Source organism: Saccopteryx bilineata, chromosome 2, assembly GCF_036850765.1.
Source record: "Saccopteryx bilineata isolate mSacBil1 chromosome 2, mSacBil1_pri_phased_curated, whole genome shotgun sequence".
In the NCBI taxonomy this organism is placed as follows: Eukaryota; Metazoa; Chordata; class Mammalia; order Chiroptera; family Emballonuridae; genus Saccopteryx; species Saccopteryx bilineata.
Window position 1 is genome coordinate 249,771,619 of NC_089491.1, and position 21,835 is coordinate 249,793,453.

Genomic DNA, 21,835 nt, shown 5'->3' on the forward strand with positions numbered 1-21,835 from the left:
ACAAAAAAAAAAAAAAAAGCAAAAAAAAAAAGCCACAAGCAGCCTAATACCATCTCTGAGGGATTTTTCAACTGGCAAGGAAGAGGTAGGTGGATGTACGTGCATCTGCTCCTTCCTCCAGTGGAAACTAGCCTTAAAGTAGTTTATGTAGAAGGAACTTGTGTTTGCTAGGGCTGCCATAACAAAGTCCTACACATGAAAGGCTTAAACAACAGAAATTTATTTTCTCCCAGATCTGGAAGCTAGAAGTTTGAGATCTTGTTGGTAGCATTGGTTTCCTCTGAGGCCTCTCTCCATGGTGTGTAGATGGATGTCTTCTCCCTGTGTCTTCACATGGGCTGCCCTAGTTTCCTGGGTCAGAAGAGGAGAGGGGAGTACAGACATGGCACATCAGCTCTGAAGCGTAGTGTCTTTGCCCCTGCCCCCATCTCATTGGTTAGAACTAATAAAGTGATGTAGCTGTATGGTATCTGGGAGTGGGGAGAACCTGGTATGTGGGAACACTTGGGTCTTGACCACCCCCAGGGGTATGTAAGAGGACATGTATATGGATTGATGGCCAGAAGGGAGGTGTTCATCCTTTGCTTCCTTGCTGTGCCATGTCTGGGGAGCCACTCTCAGTTCTCCCTTCCTCTTCATCTTTATCCTTATCTTTGTCTGAGAGGTTTAGCAGAGGAGGAGGGAGAAGGGAGAAGTCAGGGTTGAGCACAGTGAGATTAGGCCCTGCAACTGTTGGCAATCCTAACCCTCTTGCCTCATTTCAGAGAAGCTGATGACCCCTGAGATGTTTTCAGAAATCCTCTGTGACGACCTAGATTTGAACCCCCTGACGTTTGTGCCAGCTATTGCCTCTGCCATTAGACAGCAGATTGAGTCCTATCCCACGGACAGCATCTTGGAGGACCAATCAGACCAGCGTGTCATCATCAAGGTAGGCAGCTCCTCTCCATGTGACAGGGCCTTCCTTGTCCTGAGGTAGGGGAGGGTCATGGGACACTGAAAGTACATGGAGTCTTTGATGGAAGCCTGTGGAACAGTGCTACTGGAAAGCAGTCTTTGAGACGGCACATGGCTGTGCTTACTACCCCAGGAAGAGTGGGCCTGACTTCTCTGAGCAAGGCATTACATTCTGGGTGTAGTCAAAGGAGATGAAGCCAACTGATGGCTAGAGTGGGAAATACCAAATAGGATGACCACACTCCACTCTTCCCGTAGGCTAGTGGGCTGAACACACCCCATACTGTCTTAGTAACCCACCGCAGTCCTGGAGTAGGTGCTGCCCTACCCGCTGTGTTACAGGTAAAGAGGTAGGCACATGGAAAGGTAAAGCCATGTACCCTGCACTGCCCAGCTGAGAAGTGGTAGAGTGGCAATTTGGAGCCAGGCCTCCCTGCTAGAGCCTCTCTGGTGTGAAGTGGTATCTCAGTGTGGTTTTGATTTGCATTTCCTTGTTGATAAGTGATGTTGAATATTTTTTCATGTGTTTATTGGCCATTTGTATATTTCCTTCAGAGATATCTATTCAAATCCTTTGCCAGTATTTTAATCAGGTGTTCTTTTGTATTTTACAAGTTTTTTATATTTTCCACATATCAGATATGTGATTTTGCAAATATTTTCTCCCATTCTGTGGGTTGCCTTTTTATTTTATTGGTAATGACCTTTGATGCTGTGGAACAGTGCTCTGTTTATCAGGCCAGAAACGTTGTGGGCACTGTGACCTAGGTGACAGCATCCCCTCTTGTAGGTGAGGAAACTGAAGATCACACCCAAGTCTTTCCACGTGTAACTGGGATTTCAGAAGAGCTGGGTGCTTACTTCTGTGAGGGTGCTCTTAGTCTGGCTCTAGGGACACAGTGGAAGACAGGAATTTTTGGAGTGATGGCACCTGAGTAGTGTCTCCTCACAAAGCAGTGCCTTAGTTTGGAGCAGCCACTTACAGATGTTCTCAGTGATACTGGGACCAAAGCCCAGGCCTGGCCAACTTAACCAGGCACCTGTCCCGGGTCAGCTCCCCTCAGTTCCAGAGGCCTGGGGGGCTTGGTGCTGCTGAGAGTCAAACCATCAGACTTTGCAGAGTTGGCCGAACCCTATCTTGGGAGTGGAAAGGTTTGTGAGGTAATACAGGTCAAGGCTGGAGAGACAAGTGAGAGCCTGGCATCAGTGGTGTGTGCTTGCTCGGAGGTCCTGACTCTGCCCTGTCTCTGTGAGCTCATCTGGTGTTCATCCCACTGCTGCCACCACCAGCTGTTTCCGCCAGCCTGGGTCTCAGTGGCAGCCAGTATCTCTCCTTTGCCCAAAACACTTTGCGAGCTTCGCACATCCCTCTGTGGAAGCTGGAGCCCTTATGACTGCCTCAGGCCCTACTCTGCAGGGGACCCTTCCCTCCAGGGAGCCACCAGCCTTCTCTCTTGGCTCATTCAGTTCTTCCTAAAATGCCACCTCTCCCATGAAGCCTTCCTGGGCCTCCTGCATAATGTGGCTGACCCTGTACCTTCTATCCCTCTGGTCATTTTCCCCCTTAGCACTTGGTACCATTCCAATATATATTGTATTGATCTTATGTCTGTCTTTCCCCCAGCTGGTTGTCAGCCCATGAAGTCAGCTTTTTTTTTTTTTTTTTTTTTTCTTTTCATTTTTTTCTGAAGCTGGAAACAGGGAGAGACAGTCAGACAGACTCCCGCATGCGCCCGACCGAGATCCACCCGGCACGCCCACCAGGGGCGACGCTCTGCCCACCAGGGGGCGATGCTCTGCCCATCCTGGGCGTCGCCATGTTGCGACCAGAGCCACTGTAGCGCCTGGGGCAGAGGCCACAGAGCCATCCCCAGCACCCGGGGCCATCTTTGCTCCAATGGAGCCTCGGCTGCGGGAGGGGAAGAGAGAGACAGAGAGGAAAGCGCGGCGGAGGGGTGGAGAAGCAAATGGGCGCTTCTCCTGTGTGCCCTGGCCAGGAATCGAACCCGGGTCCTCCGCACGCTAGGCCGACGCTCTACCGCTGAGCCAACCCGGCCAGGGCATGAAGTCAGCTTTTTGTTTGTCTTACCCACCGTTGCATCCCCTAAGCCTCTCTTTGGTTGGCATGCAATCTATATTATTTAATAATTGAAAGTATTAATGTTCAATTGGTGGGGGATAGGTCACCCTGTCTACATGGCACCACCTAGCAGCAGAGAGGACTTATGGTGCTGCACCCAGGACGGGGCTTGCTGGGTGTGAGCACTGTCCCAGATGGTCCTATTTGCTTCTGTTTGGTCCTGTTACATTCTGTTTGGTGCGTTTCTGTGGACTGCCTGCCACTTCTCATTTTTTTCCTGTCCCAGTGTGCTGATGTGGTTGACCAGGCATTCAGGTCCTCTTAGGGGAAGGGGCAGCTCCTCTGGTTCCATTCTGTAAACCCACCATGGTTGCCCAGTGGGTGAAGAGGGCCACCCAAGAGGGTTGGACTGCAGTGAGGGGAATGTGCACAGGATTCAAGAGGTGCAGAACTTTATGAACAGAGTCGGGGTCCTATGTTTCTCAAGAAAAGGAGAAGTCTCTGTGCAGGCTGGTCCCTGAGTAGTGGCCAGTTCACTGCCTGCCATGTTCCTTGTCTTAAAAGCCAAGTTAAAAGCACCCAAGGACAGTGGGGTGAATGGGCAGATACAACACCTGGGCTGCTCACCTGGCACACCTGGCCTGCTCACCTGGCAGAGCACTAAACAGCAGTGAGATGGTCCCAGCCTCACATAGCCATAGAAGAAATCTTATGGACAGAATGCTCAGTGAACAAAGCTGGACTCCATAGAGTGCTTCCTGTGTGATTCAGTGGTGCCCACTTTCAGAGTAAGTGGCCCTTATGTGTCAGTTGAGAAGTTAGGGAGGTGGTCCCCCACCCTTGGATACAGGCTGTGTTCTGTCTTGCTCTGCAAGCTGCACACGCAAGGTCTGGATCCTCTCTTGGCTGCAGGCTGCACATCAATAGGGCGCTGCTGGGAGTATGGTAGAGTAGTTCACCATGGGCTTCTGCTCTCCTCCCAGGCTTTGTCTTTGCCTTGTGGGCTGGTAAAGGTGTGATTTGGATCTGTGAGCACACTTACCAAGATCATTTCTAAGTGGAGCTCTATATTGAGGCAAAGTAAGGGGGCAGATGGTTGCTGAGGCGAGGGCTCAGGGTCATTGTTGTTTTTTTTTTTTTAATCTGAAATCCATTTTTTGGTGCATGCTCTAGTTTTAATGCAGTTTTAATTTCTTTTTGTTACAGTTAATGGCATGCATTGGTTTTTTTGTTTGTTTTGTTTTTGTTTTTACAGAGACAGAGAGAGAGTCAGAGAGAGGGATAGACAGGGGACAGACAGGAACGGAGAGATGAGAAGCATCAATCATTAGTTTTTCATTGCACATTGTGACACCTTGGTTGTTCATTGCTTTCTCATATGTGCCTTGACTGCGGGCCTTCAGCAGACCGAGTAACCCCTTGCTCGAGCCAGCGACCTTGGGTCCAAGCTGGTGAGCTTTGCTCAAGCCAGATGAGCCTGCGCTCAAGCTGGCAACCTTGGGGTCTTGAACCTGGGTCCTTCTGCATCCCAGTCCAAAGCTCTATCCACTTGTGCCACCGCCTAGTCAGGCGAGGGTCATTGTTTGATGAGTGACAGTTGAGCGGAGCCCTGAGTGACTGGTATACTCTTGTCAAGAGCAAGACCAGCAGGAATGAAGAGGAGCAAGGGAACAGGAATGGGGAGAGGTGGGACTCAGGTGCCCCAGGGCCTCTTTAGGGTCTTCCCTCAGAGGTGACTGTGCTGGGTCCTGTGCCAGAACCCCTTGTGGCCACCCTAGCTGGTTTGTGAGCTTAGCCCTGTTTTGTGGATGGAGGGCTGCAACTGGAAAGATGAGGGCCAGCCCTGGTTCTCAACGATTAAGTCATTAGCAGGGTCCAGCCCGGCCTGGTACTCCAGAGCGAGCTGTCCCACCATCTTAAAGCCCCTGTTGGGTGGGTTCTGACTGCTCTAATTTGGGTTCTTTGGTTCTGGCCCCAGCTGAACATCCACGTGGGGAATATCTCCCTGGTGGACCAGTTCGAGTGGGACATGTCGGAGAAGGAGAATTCACCCGAGAAGTTCGCCTTGAAGCTGTGCTCAGAGCTGGGGTTAGGTGGGGAGTTTGTTACCACCATTGCCTACAGCATTCGGGGACAGCTGAGCTGGCATCAGAAGACCTACGCCTTCAGGTAGGATTGTGGATGAGTCCCTCTTTCATTCCTTTGCAAACCTGTTTTGGGGAAAAACTGCTCCCTGTATGTGGTGATATCTCTGGGATTTTCTGGAACTTCACAGTATGGTCTGGTCTCAGGTGGCATCATTCTTCCTGCTGCTTCATGTGTCCCAGAAGCAGGACTCCCCACCCCTGCCATCAAGTTGGGGGTAGGTCTAAGGAGATGGAGTATCTGCCCCCTTTGTCCTCCACCCATTCTTCTCTGCCCTGGGTCGTGCTCTGCTGCCCGCAGTCCTCACACCCTCTGTCCTCCTCTCTGCGCTCTTTCCCACACTGTCTCTGACAGGGTGACACATCCCAGGGGTCTTCATCTGATGGACTTGCATTCTATCTCAAACAAGGGCTACTCCATACCACTCTCCCAGCTCATGGAAGTCAGGGAGTCCTTCAGCAGCTGCTTTTTACTGTTGCGTCTCTCTGTTGTTCAGTCAGAGGCCAGTTGGTAAGCAGCCATACTGTCCAGAACCCATATTGGGTACCGCGGAAGTTAAAGAGCTGAATTCAGGCTGCCTGTGAAGGTGGAAGTCCAGTGTCCTCTGTGCTGGGGTAGGGGTGGACCGGGATCAGGGCTCTTCAGCAGTCAGACATGGCCTTCCTGTTGGTATTGGCCTCGCAGCATGAAGCACAGACCTGGCAGCAGGTAGGACTGGGTGAGCTTTAACTGAGTAGTGGCGCTTGCCTGTGTCAGGACTGTTTATCACATCCAGCTCTGTCCCCTGAACTCCTCTTTCACATTTGGATGGTGTGTGTGTGGGCGGCGGAGGGGTGCTAAGTATCCCTGCATCAAAACAGGATGTTAGAATTTATTCTGCTCATGAAACTGTCATCAACCACATGTGGTGGTCATTATTTAGAGACTAAAGCTTAAAATTCTGCATGAGGAGCAAGTATGGAGGTCTTTTTGCAAAGATAACAATAAATGGGGCTCGTGAGTATGTTTGTGTCTCAGCTGGTTCCCCCAAAATTCCCAGGAGACAGCTTTCTTATGACTTCCTGTAAATCTGAGCAAGAGAGAAGGAATGATCGTGTACCCACAGGGTTTGAGTGAGGTTCTGGGCCTGGGAGATGGCTGAGCCCCGCCAGGTCTGTGCTCTCAGTATCCAGGCTGAGATGGCATATCTGTCACCTTTCACAGCCCTCCAGCAGCCCTGCCAACTAGCTGGTCCTGCTTCACAGATGGGTCCAGGCCCAGAGAGGAGAGGGGAGGTAGTGTCTGGCCCATGTCTCCCACTTCCTGTGGGAGGCCTGCTTGAGGTGTGTTTGTGTATTCATTCTGCACTGGAGTACTGCCAGTGGGTCTGAGACTGGTCTGGGGTGGCCTTGCTTCCCGGAGCTGACCCTGAGGTCCTAGAAGGTAGTAACATTGTGCACGTCTTGGGAGTAATATCAACACCAAGTACCTCATCCCCCAGTTGCTGACTGAGTCAGAACCCACGTTCTGACTGGCAGGTACAGGGTTGGAATGTTATGCTGCTCTGAGCAGTGGGACCCTGAGGGTGTCAACACATAGCATCATCCCTCCTGCTCTGATCTCCAGGTGACCTAAAGTCCTTAAGCCTCAAGAAGCACTGTGCAAGTAGCTCCAGAGCAGGAGCCTCTGGGGAGCCCCTAGTGGTGGTAGGTCGGGATTTATAGACAGATTCTTCCCTTATCTTAGGAGCTAGTTAATGAATTCCAGTTTTGTGGACAGGGAGCATCACAGACCTCCATCCCACCTCAGTCTCTAGTGCTGAGTGTGCAGGTTTCACATCCTCGGGATTGAAGAAAAGGCAGGGCCTTTTCTTTTGTGGCTGGCTTCTTAACATACTGTTTTCAAGGTTCATGCATTTGGTAGCCTATATCAGAACTTCATTCTTTTTTTGTGGCTAAATAACGTTCTATCATATTGATATATGAAATTTTCTTTATCCATTCATCAGTTGGTGGACATTTGGGCTATTTCCACTTTTTGGCTAAGAATAATGCTGCTATGGTCATTCATGTACAAGTTTTTGTTTGAATATCTATTTTCCATTCTCTTGGGTATGTATGTAGGCGTGGAATTACTGGGTCACGTGGTAACTATGTTTAGCATTTTGAGGAACTGCCAGACTGCTTTCCAAAGTAGCTGCACCGTTTTACTTTCCCACCAGCAGTATGAGAGTCCCAGTTTCTCCACATCCTCACCAACATTTATTATTCTAGCCATCGTAGTGGGTAGGGTGACGTGGCATCTCATTATGGTTTATTGATTGATTGATTGATTGATTAAGAGAGAGAGAGAGGAAGGGGTAGAGACAGAGAGAATGAAACATTGACTGTTGTTCCATTTATTTATGTATTCATTGGTTGATTCCAGTATGTGCCCTGACTGGGGATCAAACCCACAATCTTGGCATATCAGGATAATGCTCTAACCCAGTGGTCCCCAACCCCCGGGCCACGGACCAGTATCGGTCCGTGGGCCATTTGGTACCAGTCTGTAGAGAAAGAATAAATAACTTACATTATTTTCGTTTCATTTATATTTAAGTCTGAACGATTTTATTTTATTATTATTATTTTTTTTACAGAGTCAGAGAGAGGAATAGATAGGGACAGACAGACAGGAACAGAGAGAGATGAGAAGTATCAATCATCAGTTTTTTGTTGTGACACCTTAGTTGTTCATTGATTGCTCTCTCATATGTGCCTTGACCGTGGGGCTACAGCAGACCAGTAACCCCTTGCTCGAGCCAGCGACCTTGGGTCCAAGCTGGTGAGCTGTGCTCAAATCAGATGAGCCCACGCTCAAGCTGGCAACCTCAGGGTCTCGAACCTGGGTCCTCCGCATCCCAGTCCGATGCTTTATCCACTGCGCCACTGCCTGGTTAGGCCGATTTTTTTATTTTTAAAAAATGACCGGAGTCCCTCTGTTACATCCATCTAAGACTCACTCTTGACGCTTGTCTCGTAAGTTCGACAATTATATTTAAAAATACCAGTTTTGGCCCTGGCCGGTTGGCTCAGCGGTGGAGCGTCGGCCTGGCATGCGGGGGACCGGGTTCGATTCCCGGCCAGGGCACGTGGAAGAGGTGCCCATTTGCTTCTCCACCCACCCTCTCCTTCCTCTCTTTCTCTTCCCCTCCCGCAGCCAGGGCTCCATTGGAGCGGGGATGGCCTTGGCGCTGGGGATGGCTCCTTGGCCTCTGCCCCGGGCGCTGGAGTGGCTCTGGTCGCCGCGGAGCGGCGCCCCAGAGGGGCAGAGCATCGCCCCCTGGTGGGCGGAGCGTCGCCCCTGGTGGGCGTGCTGGGTGGATCCTGGTCGGGCGCATGCGGGAGTCTGTCTGGCTGTCTCTCCCCGTTTCCAGCTTCAGGGGAAAAAAAAAAATGCCACAGTTTTTATGCCGATCGCATAATTTTATTTTGTGCATTTATCCGTCCCACCCTAAAGGCCAGTTCGTGAAAATATTTTCTGACATTAAACCCGTCTGTGGTCCAAAAAAGGTTGGGGACCACTGCTCTAACCAACTGAGCTACCTGGCCAGGGCCTCATTGTGGTTTTGATTTGTTTTGCTCTCATGACTAATGATATTGAGCATCTTTTCATATGCTTTTGTCCATTTGTATATCTTCTTTGGAACAGTGCTTATTCTAGTCCTTTGTTTTTAATTTACTTTTTATAATTGGGTTTTTTTAATGTTTTCTTTTTTTAATTAATTAATTAATTCATTTTATTTTTTTTTATTTTTTTTATTTTTTTCATTTTTCTGAAGCTGGAAACAGGGAGAGACAGTCAGACAGACTCCCGCATGCGCCCGACCGGGATCCACCCGGCACGCCCACCAGGGGGCGAAGCTCTGCCCACCAGGGGGCGATGCTCTGCCCATCCTGGGCGTCGCCATGTTGCGACCCTCCTGGGTGTCGCCATATTGCGACCAGAGCCACTCTAGCGCCTGGGGCAGAGGCCACAGAGCCATCCCCAGCGCCCGGGCCATCTTTTGCTCCAATGGAGCCTTGGCTGCGGGAGGGGAAGAGAGAGACAGAGAGGAAGGCGCGGCGGAGGGGTGGAGAAGCAAATGGGCGCTTCTCCTATGTGCCCTGGCCGGGAATCGAACCCGGGTCCTCCGCACGCTAGGCCGACGCTCTACCGCTGAGCCAACCGGCCAGGGCCTAATTAATTCATTTTAGAGAGGAGAGGGAGAGACAGAGAGAGAGAGAGAGAGGAGAGACAGAGAGAGAGTGAAGGGGGGAGGAGCAGGAAGCATCAACTCCCATATGTGCCTTGACCAGGCAAGCCCAGGGTTTCAAACCGGCGACCTCAGCACTTCCAGGTCGACGCTTTATCCCACTGCGCCACCACAGGTCAGGCTATTTTTTATAATTGGGTTTTAAGAGTTCTTTTTTTTTTTTATTGAGAGGTGGGGGGCAGAGAGATAGACTCCCATGTGCGCCCCAACCAGGATCCACTTGGCAAGCCTCTTACCTGGGCAATGCTCTGCCCATATGGGGCTGCTGCTCCATTGCTCAGCAACTGAGCTATTTTTAGCATCTGAGGTGAGGCCATGGAGCCATCCTCAGTGCCCAGGGCCAACTTCGTTCAAAACATTTGACTCATGGCTGTGGGAGGGGGAGTGAGTGAGAGAAAGAGAGAGAAGAGGGAGGGGTGGATAAGCAGATGGTTGCTTCTCCTATGTACCCTGACTGGGAATCGAACCTGGGACATCCACATGCCAGGCTTACACTCTACTGCTAAGTCAACTGGCCAAGGCAAGAGTTCTTTATATAGCCTAGATACAAGTTCTTTATCACATACCTGACGTATAAACATTTTCTCCTATTTTGTGGGTTGTCTTCTTACTTGTGACAGTGCGATTTGAAGTACAAAAGTTTTAAGTTTGAGCCTGATCAGGCGGTGGCACAGTGGATAGAGCTTCAGACTGGGATGCGGAAGGACCCAGGTTCGAGACCCCAAGGTCACCAGCTTGAGCGCGGGCTCATCTGGTTTGAGCAAAGCTCGAGCAAGGGGTTACTTGGTCTGCTGAAGGCCCACAGTCAAGGCACATATGAGAAAGCAATCAATGAACAACTAAGGTGTCGCAATGTGCAACGAAAAACTAACGATTGATGCTTCTCATCTCTCTGTTCCTGTCTGTCTGTCTGTCCCTGTCTATCCCTATGACTCTGTCTCTGTAAAAAAAAAAAAAAGTTTTAAGTTTGATGTAGTCTACTTTTATATTTTGCCTTTTATTGCTCATGCCTATAGTGTCACATGTAAGAAACCACTGCTTTGCCTGACCAGGCGGTGGTGCAGTGGATAGATCGTTGGACTGGGATTGGAGGACCCAAGTTCGAGACCCCGAAGTCGCCAGCTTGAGCATGGGCTCATCTGGTTTGAGGAAGGCTCACCAGCTTGAGCCCAAGGTCGCTGGCTTGAGCAAGGGGTCACTCGGTCTGCTGGAGCCCCCCAGTCAAGGCATATGTGAGAAAGCAATCAGTGAACTAAGGTGCTGCAACGAATTGATGCTTCTCATCTCTCTCCCTTCCTGTCTGTCCCTATCTGTCCCTCTGTCTCTGTCACCAAAAAAACCATTGCTTAATCCAAGGTCTTGTCTCAGCACCATGTGTTGGGAAGACTGTTCTTTTCTCATTGAGTGGACTTGGCACCCTCGTCAAGTCAGTTGATCTTGAACAGGGTGACATCAAGTTTTGTCTCCTCCTTCCAGATGAGTGGCTGTGGCAGGTTGCTTCTCTCAGTCCCCATTCTCTCATTTGTACAATGGGCATAGAAATGCTTCTCAGCCTGACCAGGCGGTGGCACAGTGGATAGAGTGTTGGACTGGGATGCAGAGGGCCCAGGTTCGAGACACCGAGGTCACCAGCTTGAGTGCGGGCTCATCTGGTTTTAACAAAAGCTCACCAGCTTGGACCCAAGGTTGCTGGCTTGAGCAAGGGGTTACTCGGTCTGCTGAAGGCCCACGGTCAAGGCACATATGAGAAAGCAATCAATGAACTAAGGTCTTGCAACAAAAAACTGATGATTGAGGCCCTGGCCGGTTGGCTCAGTGGTAGAGCGTCGGCCTGGCTTGCAGGAGTCCCGGGTTCGATTCCCAGTCAGGGCACACAGGAGAAGCGCCCATCTGCTTCTCCACCCCTCCCCCTCTCCTTTCTCTCTGTCTCTCTCTTCCCCTCCTGCAGCTGAGGCTCCATTGGAGCAAAGTTTGCCCGGGCACTGAGGATGGCTCTGTGGCCTCTGCCTCAGGTGCTAGAATGGCTCTGATTGCAGCAGAGCGACGCCCCAAGATGGGCAGAGCATCACCCCCTGGTGGGCATGCCGGGTGGATCCCAGTTGGGCGCATGCGGGAGTCTGTCTGACTGCCTCCCCGTTTCCAGCTTCGGAAAAATACAAAACAAACAAACAAAAAATTGATGATTGATGCTTCTCATCTCTCTCCACTCCTGTCTGTCCCTCTCTGACTCTCTCTGTCCCTGTAAAAAAAAAAAAAAAATGCTTCTCAGCTGGTCTGTTGTGTCATGTGAGATCACATTGGAAATTAACCTCAAAATACTTTTTTTTTTTTTTTTCAAAATACTTTTTAAGTGTTGGTCCCAGTCCCTCTGTTGCTTCAAACATTGCCTTCCCCACCTGGGCTCTAGGTAGCCACCTGGACACTGGGGTATAGGGGCCTTGAGGCCCGTGAATCATAATCCCCTTGGAGGGGTAGGAGGCAGGGTGGGTCTGTGACTGTGTGTCCTCCCCCAAACCAGAGTCAGGCCTGCTGGCTCCAGGCCCATTCTTGTTTTGAGCAGTTCTTATTTTAGAACAAACCCATTGGAGTGGAATCTTCCCAGAGCCAAGGGGGTAAACAAAGGGACCTCCAGGACCCACTCACCAGCTCTTGTTTAAATTAAAAGGAAAACATGTTTTCTTCCCTTGGGTGTGAGCTTGGCTCCTTTCTTGTCTGTCCTCCTGAGGAAGGTGGTTGGTAGCCCTTGAGGTGAGGAATGATGTTTGGGTCTGTGGCTGGGTGGTTCCTGGATTGTCAAACCACCACACTGGCTGGAGAACAGCATCAGGAATGCTTAGGAGAGGTTGGCCCTGGAGTACCAAGGGGTAAGGGCTACTGCTGCTCATTCACTGGCCTGAGTCATTAGCCACAAGCTCTGGCTTCTGGGCCTTGTGGATGTGGACCCCACGGGCCAAATTCAGCAACAAGATGTGAGCCCCACTTCTGCTGCCAGGGTCAGCTCTGGGCTGTGGTACCAGCCTCACCTGCAACCTGAGCTATGTCGTGAGCACGGTCTCTGAGACCCCCCAGATGGGAAAACAGCATTGGGAGGCTGAAACAGACCCTTGACTGCCCTGTGCTGGCTGGTGTCATAAGGAGTGGGGACTCCAGTCAGACCTGGCTGGATGTTCTTCTCTAGCCAACCACTCATGTGACCGTGGGCACAGGGTTCAAGGAGGCTGTGTAAGGCCTCTAGACCCCAGGGAGCTCCCTTAGAGGATATATGCTAGCCACTGTAATATGTGTGATCCTTTGAAAACCCCTCAGGCCATGTGTCTTTCCTATTTTCCAGATGAGGTCAAAACCAAACCCACTCCCCCCCCCCCCAGGAGCCTGTCCTGTTTTATTCCATCAGTGTCCGGCAGGCCCTGCCTGCCCTCAATTTGCCCAGAGCTGACAGTGTTTTGCAGGGCTCCAGGCTTTGGTGGGCAGACTCCTGACAGGCTGCAGTAGAGCAGGGCAGGCCTCTGGCAGGGCACCGCCCAGCTGGAGGGGAGAGAATAGGACCCGGGGAGGCCAAAGTGGTGACGTGGGGAAGGGGTGGGAGAGGATCACAGTTATGGGCATGCTCTGAGGTTTGTCGGCCAGGCCAGGGGTTGGGCTGTCTGCCCTAAAGGTGGGAGGCACACAGATCCTTCTGGCAGCTGTGGTCCCCATGCCTTTTCAAGCTTCTGTCCCACAGAGTTGGAAACTAAGCCCAGAGAGAGAGGACGTAGCTCAGCGTCTCCCCTGGTGGCTCCTGCCTCTGCCATTCTACTCGCCCCCCACTTCCTTCCCCATTCCGTCATAGTCTTTGCCCAGGCTGAACTAACTCCCCCCACCCCTGCTATATTCACTTGGAAAGAGGATGCACAGGTGGCCCTAGAGGTGAGGGACCCCAGAGTAGTCAGGGGATGCAGGTCTAGGTCCCAGCTCTTTGCCCTAGCAAACGGTCTGGCCTCTCTGGAGCTTATTTCAGGCCTGGTAAAGTGGGCTGAGGGGCAAGTGTGTGGAACATCCAGGAGCAGGCTGGCTCAATGGACCCTCAGTGAGGGGGATGTCCAGGACTTGAGTGGCCCCCTCCTTTTGCTCTCCTTTGATCCCCACCTGCTTCCCCAGTTGGTGGGACACAGACAATGTGAACAGTCCTCCAACTCCAGTGATAGCAGCTGGCTCAGCCACACTGTTCTATCAAGGGAACCACCGCCATAGTAGGATGATCAGTCTACAAATCCAGAGACACTGAGGCGGCAGCATAGGGCCCATTTCTTTGAAGAGAAGCTCAGCATCATGAGGCCAGCACTGCTGTGGCCTGGGAGGTCCTGGCATCTCTGCCTTGAGGCTCAGGTGTCAGGAGCATCCCTGGCTGCCCCTATCCAGGAGTGTTGCTCCAAGAAGTTGGGCATGGAAATGGACCCAACTAGGAGGAGGAAGCAGGGCAATCTGGACCTTACTGCCCTGGCTCCAGCATTCCATCAGTTTGTGGGCAAAAGATAGACAGTGGTGTCTGGGGCCTTTCCAGCTGTTGTTCTGTTAGCTAGCACTTTCTTCTTTCCCCTCACCACTCCAGTGAGAACCCCTTGCCTACTGTGGAGATTGCAATCCGGAACACAGGGGATGCTGACCAGTGGTGCCCGCTGCTTGAGACCCTGACAGATGCTGAGATGGAAAAGAAGATCCGTGACCAGGACAGGAACACAAGGTACCTCCCATTCCCTGGCACCCCTACAGTTGGTTCTACCCACAGGCGCTGCCTTCCAGGCAGGTACAGAACCATGCCTTTCCTCAGTGACCCAGTTTCTTCCTCAGTGACCTGTGTGCCCCCAAGGTGATGAGTCCAAATCTAACCCCTAGGATACAGGTTTTAAACCCTGCAGGGAGCAAAAGTAAGCCCTTAGATTGTGTCTGGCCATAGCCCAGACCTAAGTTTCAGGGCCCATGAAGAGGTGGGCGGGGCCTGAGCAGGCAGGAAGGAGGACAGCAGTACATAGGTTATGTCCAGGGGGAGGGGCTGGGAATCCCAACCACCATGTCCTCTCTGTCTCCACTCCCCTGGCTGTCCTAGAGAGCCCTGGGGGATGGCAGCTGCCCAAGGCTGGGAGCTGGCCCTGGGTCACCACCCTCTCCCCTCCTACAGGAGAATGAGGCGTCTCGCCAACACTGCCCCAGCCTGGTAACCAGCCCATCAGCGCTTGGCTCCCACGGAGCATTCAGAAGACCAGCCTGCCTCTCCATCTTCTGGCAAGGAGGGAGGCAAGAAGCCAGTCCAGGGCCACCCTGAGGAGCACGGGTAGGGAGGCCTTTCAGGTCGCCCTCCCCCAAGCACACTTCTATTTGCTGAGCCTTAGTCCCCACCATCCGTCCTCTCTGGTCAGGAAGAGGCTTTGTTTTGAGTTGTGTTTTGTTTTTGTATAGGAGCCCCAGGCAGGGCTAGCAACACTTTTTAAATAAAAGGCAACAGGTCATACTCCATTTCTTCAAAGTGGTAGCATAAAAAGAATGGATGAGAGCAGGGAGCAGGGCCTGTTGGGATAGTGTGGTCAAGGTTGGCGGGTCAGGCCTCTCGCCCTGCTCTGCCTCGGTTCCTCAGGGCAGTGTTGACGAGGCTCCAGGGCTCTACTCCCAGCCACCCCATCCCCTGCAATACCTGAGTCAAAGTGTAACCCTTGCTTTTCGTTGGGCCCTCCCGTTTCCCCACTACTGCCCATGCTCAGACATCTCTGAAGAGCAGGAGAAATGTAGGTATGGTCATGAGGCTCAGAGGGCAGGGAGCCCACCTGCCTTCAGTGGCACCCCCAACCCCCCTTGCTTGGTCTTGGGAAGCAGTCGCAGGCTCTCCTAGCCAGGAGGATTGCTTCTCTGGAGTTCCTTGCAGAGGTCTCATCCTATGCAGACACTGCAGGGACATCACCAGCCTGGGTGTCTGTGCCCAGCTAGTCCCGCTTTGGCAGCTGTGCAGCACTGTAGCCACACCTCCCAGTAGTGCACGTGTAACAGGTGGACTGGGGACCATCTCCACCCCAACTGCTACATGGCCTGGGCCAGCTTCTCTCTCCCAGGCTAGTTGTGGGGAAGAATGCATGTGGAGCAGCACCCTGGCCCAGTGCTGCTTTGTAGGGTGGTGTGTGTAGAGGAACAGCCCCAGGCCTTTTCCCAGCTCTGCCTTCAATGAACTTGTCATCACCTCTGCATCCTCACCTCATCTGTTAATATGGAGATAGTCCCATCTACAGAAGGGGCATGGGGCATATGTGGGCCTTGCTGAGTCAAGCACTGCTTGGTGAACTGGGCATACAGCTGCACTTACTGAAGATAACAGCCCCAGACTCCCAGCACTGGGCTGGTGCCACCTTCAGTTGTTGGCAGGTGCTTCCCCAACCAGGGATGGCTGAGGGTCAGGACTGCTCTACTCCTGGGAAGCATGACAGGGACCCCATGGCACCTGGTTTCTAGCTCAAGTAAGGATTGTGGTTCTCAGTTGCCAGGATGTAGGGTGAGATAGGCCTTGCCATTTGGGCTGGGGGATTCTGTGGCATGTCCTAGGATGTGACAGCTGCCAGGGAACTTATATTTACAAGCTCCTACCCTTCATCCAGGGGTGGAACTTGCTGCAACAAGGGGCCAACTGGGCTTCATGGGAAGGCCCTGACAAGAGTCTACACCCAGGCCCAATTGGCCTTAGAAACTAGTGGGCGGCCCTGGCCGGTTGGCTCAGCGGTAGAGCGTCGGCCTAGCGTGTGGAGGACCCGGGTTCGATTCCCGGCCAGGGCACACAGGAGAAGCGCCCATTTGCTTCTCCACCCCTCCGCCACGCCTTCCTCTCTGTCTCTGTCTTCCCCTCCCGCAGCCAAGGCTCCATTGGAGCAAAGATGGCCCGGGCGCTGGGGATGGCTCTGTGGCCTCTGCCTCAGGCGCTAGAGTGGCTCTGGTTGCAACATGGCGACGCCCAGGATGGGCAGAGCATCGCCCCCTGGTGGGCAGAGCGTCGCCCCTGGTGGGCGTGCCGGGTGGATCCCGGTCGGGCGCATGCGGGAGTCTGACTGTCTCTCCCTGTTTCCAGCTTCAGAAAAATGAAAAACAAAACAAAACAAAACAAAAAAAAGAAACTAGTGGGCTCCATGAACAAGGTGTTTGCTCAGTCTATGGAGCAGGAGACAGCTCTGGAATGGAATGAATACTGCCTACCTAATCCCATTGGGTAGGCCAGCCCACCTGCCTGGGATGCCTGGGGAAGGGCCAGCACACCAGGCTCTTGTTCTGACTGGTCACAATGCAGACTGGTCTAGGACAACAAGGAAAGCTGGACAGGTCATCTGATGACCACATTACAGAAGAGAAAGGTGAGCTGCAGGGTCAGATAAGGTTCCTATGGTCCCCTGCTAAAAATGGCAGGGACAGGACTTCCCAGAGTACTCAGCGTCAGCCAGTGCAGGACTCTGCTAAGGCAAAAACTTCTCAAGGCTTTGGACAAGTCCTGGCCCTCTGCACCTAACACCATGGGGCCTTGGTTATATGTTAGTTGCTCACCTCGAAAATGGGGCAAAGGTCTACTTGTTGGTTGTTGGTAAGGGATGGTAGGGGCTGAGGGTATCAACCTGAGGGCACCACCAGCAGGAGCCCTCCTTTCCCTTCCAAAGACCAGGCTCGGTACAGCTGGTCCTATAGCCCCGGAGATGGCCAACCCCCTCTCTGACTGGCAGAGAGCACGGGCCCAACACAGGTGAGATTTGTCTAAACCTCCAAGTTGAGGCACTGGAGAGGTTCGGATGGAGAAATCCATGTCTATCTGTGAGCTCAAAGCTCTGCCAGAGAGGTTCTTGACCCTCTCTGGGCCTCCCACCCTACTACCTACAGTTGGTCTGAGGGCAGTCCAGGGCAGAGGGTGGGCAAGGTGGACCAGGCTTGGTGGTCCTGGGTCAGGGCCAACGGTACCTGCCCAGCATGGAAGGGTGTGGCCAAGCAAGGCAAGGGGAGCCAGTGTTGTGGAAAAGAGGCTACAAGTTATTGTTTATTTGGATGGCCAACCTCCAGGACAGGTTGCTCTACTGCAAGCAGGGGTTCAGGGTGGGATGGGGGATTGACAGATGCTGGGGAAACAGGCCCCTGGGGCTGGCCTTGGCCCTGGAAGGGGTCATTGCTGCTGGGGTCCTGGTTGTTCCTCAGGGAGGGGGAGGTAATTGGGGTCCTCTTCTGGGGCATCCAGTAGCAGCTTTCTGTGGGGAGGGGCCCAGGCTGAGCTGAGGCTAGCACAGGTCCCCCAGGGAGTCAAAAGCTATCTGAAGGAGAATAGGGGCAGGGTTGTCATCTCCAGTACTCACAGGAAGCCTGGGGTCTGCAGCAGCCTCTTGCCTCCAGGCTGGTTGGGAAAGACATCCTCCAGGAAGTAGTAGATGTGTCCCACAGCAATCCCTGTGAGAGAAGCAAGGACTGCTGAGGCCATCCTCCCTCATGGTCCAGAGCCCAGGGCCAGTGCAGCTTGTTCTGTTCTGGACCTCCATGTGCAGCCCTGGAAACGTAGCCAGGCCCCATAGAAACCTCAGGCCTCAAAGCATGAGTGCCCAATGTCTGCACAGAAAGCCAGCCCAGGATGGGGCTGCGATTGGCCCTCAAGGACCCAAGACCTGAGGAGGGTAGGGCTTGAGCCCATCAGAGTGGGAGCACTGACCTACCCATCCCCATCCTGGTCAGGACCCACACAAGCATCAGCAGGTAAGGCCTGAAGATGTGAAGCCTATAGGCCTGCTGGCTTGTTTAAAGGACTATAAAAACAGAGATGCTGGGGGTGGGGGTTGGGGGGGGGTGACAAATGAGAGGTCCAGTGTAGGTGAGAGTGAGGGCTCTGACAGAGCATCCAGTTTGGGATGGGCTGGATGGACAGGCAAGGCTCACCCAGCAGGTCCACAAGGATCGAGTTGCCCAGCAGCAGTGAGAAGCCCATGAGTGCCCAGGGTAGAAATGGCGCCTGGAAGGTGAGGAGGCCGAAGAAGTTGACCCTGACCTGAGGGCTGCGACGGCTCCATACATACACCAGCATGGCTGTGAGGGCCTGGCCCAAGAAGAACGGGCTGCCTAGGAAACCCAGCAACTGGGCCAGAGTCAAGGTGCTAGGAGGCCCTCCCCTGGTGCAGTCCACAACCCCTGCCCAGGGTTCCTCTGACTTGCTAAAATCCTGTAATCCTACAGGTTTCCCCACCCCCCTCAAGGTGTGCCCTTCCAAATCTAAAGCCACAATGTGGCCTTCAGGCCCCACATGATCTGCTCTGCCACTTCACCTCACCCCAGCCTCCCACCACCATCCATCCTTGCCCCCGTGTCTTCTGCTGCTGGCATTCAGGACTCAGCCCTCAAGTACCCCACCTGTCTCTCTCCTTCACATCACCCTGTGGAATTTCCTTGTACAACCCTGAAGATCTAGCTAGCCCTGGCACCTGGGGCTGAGCACACAATGCACACTCAATACATCCTAAGCTAAAGTGAACCACTCTCCCTCCCGGGTCTGGGCACCCAGGTCATGCCCCAGGACCAACACAGGCTGGACGCAGAAGTGCCCCGGCCTGACGTTCCAGAACCTGGGAAGGATACAATCATAAGGACGCCTCCAAAGAGAAACATGAAGACGAAGTCGGCCGTGCGGCCGCGGAAGGAACCCTCCTCTAGCATGCGGCAGTACCGGAACCTGCGGCGTCCGTATAGGAAATGTCACCCGGCAGGGCCTCAGATTCCCGCTCCCGGCCGCCTTAGCCCACCCACACCCCTCCTGGGTCGGTGCAGTACAGGATACACGAAGAGCATGTTGAAGAAAAAGTTGAATCCCAGTGGCCCAAAGAAGAGGAAGTTGGTGAGGAGCCTCCAGACCTGAGAGGGGCAAGCGGTCAGGCGCTGGATGGGTAGGGTTGGGCCATCAGGTGCCAAGGGCGGTGCGACCTCACCTGGAACTTCCGGAATACGAGGTGCGGGTTAAAGTAGAGCTGGAAGGGACTAAGAAGCTCCAGCTGCTGGGGAGACAAGGGCGCGTCAGGGGCTGCCCCCGGGAATCCAACCGTAACTATGGTGACCACCCCAGGCTGTAACCATGGTGGTGCCCCACCCGCCCAGTAGGCTCACCACGGCGGCGGTGGTGACAACGCAGGCCGTGGTGTAAGCCCGCGTCACTGCGGGCACCTGCTGAATCTCGGCCGCCAGACCCTGCCACGCCATTGAACCTTCTTAAACACTCGTGGCCTGAACGCCTGCGCGCTCTTTAACCCTTCCAAATCCCGCCTTCCCGCCTTCGGCCAATCCGCGAGGGAAGCGCTTTGCGCCCCGGCTGGGGGAGGGCCTTTAGGCCAGGTAACCAATAGGAAGAGGAAGCGGGGATCTGGGGACGTGGGCGGGTTTAGACTTGGAACCAATGAGCAGGCCCCACAGTTTGAGCACGTGGCGGTTGTTGTGATGGTTGTGGTGTTGGCGCGGGAGAACGTGCAGCCAATGAGAAATCGGGCGCTTTGGAACAAGCTACGGAGCGGACCAATAGAGGGGACCCACGGGCCCACTCTGGAGGCGGTACTAAGATTACTGGTTAGTGGAAGGGGCGGGGCCCTGGGGCGGGGGGCGGGGCCGTACTCAGAGGCTGGTTGTGCTTTTCTGTAGGCCTATGTTGGCCTGGCCAGCAACTTGGCCCCGGCCTGATCACCTCTGGGAACTAGAGACAGTGCCATCTCACCCATAGCAAGGGAGATGCTTGGTAGCATGTCCAAATCCACCCACACGTTCAGGGTCCCACTAGAACAACACGTCAGCTCCTGTGGGGAGTCTTCCTGGGGGCCAACCAGAGGAAGGGCCAGGCTGGGGACTTGCAGACCCCATGGGACACGAGGATGCTGAGATGGGCTGTAACAAGTGGAGGGGCTGGAGAAAGCCTCATTATTTTGGTGGGAAAGATAAACTTCATTTATTCATTCTAATGAAGAAAGTCAACTGTTTTTTGAAAATCGACTGTGTGCTGGGTACTGTCCTGAATATTGTATGTACAGCAGCCAACAAGACTATCCCTTATGGTGTTACCGAGGAGATAGATATCAAAGGTCTGTGCTATATGAGAGCTAGGTGTTCACAGGACAATGCACTGACAAATAACAGCTAAGTAGGGAGTGGAGGGTCAAGTAGTGGCCCCATGCTAGGATGGGGTGATCTGGGAAGTTTCGGTGAAGAGGTGATGCTTGATAGTTATTTTTAAAGGATCTCTGTGGTTGTTGTGAGGACAGTAGATTGCCAGAGGAATCAATGAACAGGAGGAGGCTGCAAAGGACACTAGTGGCTTGGGCAGAGTGGATTCTGGAGGTAAAGGAAAGGTGGGGTGTGGGTTTGCAGACAGACTGGACAGAGCTGCGAGTGAGGCATCAAGGGTGATTTCAAACCACAGCGTGGATGAAAGGTGGTAAACTTTTCTGAGATGGAGAATGATTGAGAAAAATAGGGTCCACTACCTGACCCTCTACCCCCCAATTTAGCAGGTAAATGGGGAGTCCTTTCTGGCCTCACTTAATTTGTGTGACATCTAGCTGAAAAAATCCAAGTGTTAGGGGAAAAATCCAAGTGCTGGTAGCACAGGGTGGTGTTGGGGAAGAGGTCAGGTAAGTGATCTAAATGCGGGTATCGTTCATCAGTAGATCAATGGCATTTGTAGCCCTTGGCTTGTGTGAGATGTCCAAGGGGCAAGGCTAGCCTGAGAAAACAAGAAGCGAGGTCTGGGGAAGCTCAACCTTAATTGGTCAAAGAGAGAGAGCCAGACAGGGAGGCCAGGGGAGACTGGGGTGGAGGGTGGGGCAGGAGCTAAGCCAGGAAAGAGCTTCAGGGGTAAATCCATGAGAAGTCCCCAGAGACTGGGAATGGACTGTGGGATGCAGCCATGCCAAGCTTCCTGGTGACCAGGATAATAGCAAGCACGAGGGAGAGGAAGGTAGATAGACCAATGTGCCTTCACCAATATGAGGAGCTCAGCTTAGATGTAAGTGTGGAAGATGAGGGATGCTCTGGACATGGCCCCAAGGTCCTCAAGGAAACTAGAATGAGGGGAAACCAGCCAAGAAAGTTATTTCAGATGGATTCCAAGAGAAGGCAGGACCCACAAGGGCACTAAGAGGGGACCCATGGAGCCCCCCACTCCAAAAGAGAGGGGAGAGGAAGGAGAGGCTAGGAGCTCTGAAGGGAGATGTGCATTTGGTTTAGGAGTACGGAGAGATCTGGCCTGGTACAGCAGGAAAGGGACTAAGGTGCTGAGAAGTTGGGTGATGGGAGCAGGCTGAGGGAATTCAGCCAGCTTCCGTTTTCCAGCAAAGCATGCCAAGGTCATGTTCGAGGTGAGCTGGACAGAATAGATG

General features: G+C 53.1%; 2 protein-coding genes across 6 annotated transcripts in view; one reads left to right on the forward strand and one right to left on the reverse strand.

The window, feature by feature from the left end:
* The window catches only part of SMARCB1 (SWI/SNF related, matrix associated, actin dependent regulator of chromatin, subfamily b, member 1), a 36,106-nt gene extending 21,162 nt beyond the window's left edge, over positions 1 to 14,944 (forward strand). For both annotated transcript variants that reach the window (XM_066259995.1, XM_066259997.1), the window contains exons 6-9: positions 765 to 931; positions 5,016 to 5,206; positions 14,047 to 14,178; positions 14,614 to 14,944. In XM_066259995.1, the coding sequence (XP_066116092.1) occupies positions 765 to 931; positions 5,016 to 5,206; positions 14,047 to 14,178; positions 14,614 to 14,653 (530 nt within the window). In that variant the 3' untranslated portion in view covers positions 14,654 to 14,944. The remainder of the gene's footprint in view (positions 1 to 764; positions 932 to 5,015; positions 5,207 to 14,046; positions 14,179 to 14,613) is intronic.
* Positions 200 to 19,735, reverse strand: DERL3 (derlin 3). 4 transcript variants are annotated; one of them, XM_066260001.1, is made up of 7 exons: positions 19,581 to 19,735; positions 19,406 to 19,471; positions 19,258 to 19,331; positions 19,059 to 19,152; positions 18,366 to 18,561; positions 17,795 to 17,885; positions 200 to 351 (listed from the first exon to the last, which is right to left on the reverse strand). In XM_066260001.1, exons 1-7 carry the CDS (start codon positions 19,671 to 19,673, stop codon positions 330 to 332), a joined length of 636 nt encoding a protein of 211 aa, XP_066116098.1. In that variant the 5' UTR covers positions 19,674 to 19,735; the 3' UTR covers positions 200 to 329. The 4 variants fall into 4 exon arrangements, with proteins under 4 accessions (XP_066116098.1, XP_066116095.1, XP_066116097.1 ...); XM_066259998.1 differs by lacking the exon at positions 200 to 351 and adding an exon at positions 17,457 to 17,689; XM_066260000.1 differs by lacking the exon at positions 200 to 351 and adding an exon at positions 17,457 to 17,708.
* Between the last annotated feature and the right edge of the window lie 2,100 nt (positions 19,736 to 21,835).

What these genes read in the sequence shown, in the direction of transcription:
- DERL3 (XM_066259998.1), bottom strand. Translation starts at nt 19,673, where the DNA reads ATGGCGTGGCAGGGTCTGGCGGCCGAGATTCAGCAGGTGCCCGCAGTG. An exon ending in TTGTCACCACCGCCGCCGTG is followed by an intron (nt 19,472 to 19,580) that starts GTGAGCCTACTG and finishes TTGTCTCCCCAG; the next exon opens with CAGCTGGAGCTTCTTAGTCC. An exon ending in TCGTATTCCGGAAGTTCCAG is followed by an intron (nt 19,332 to 19,405) that starts GTGAGGTCGCAC and finishes TGCCCCTCTCAG; the next exon opens with GTCTGGAGGCTCCTCACCAA.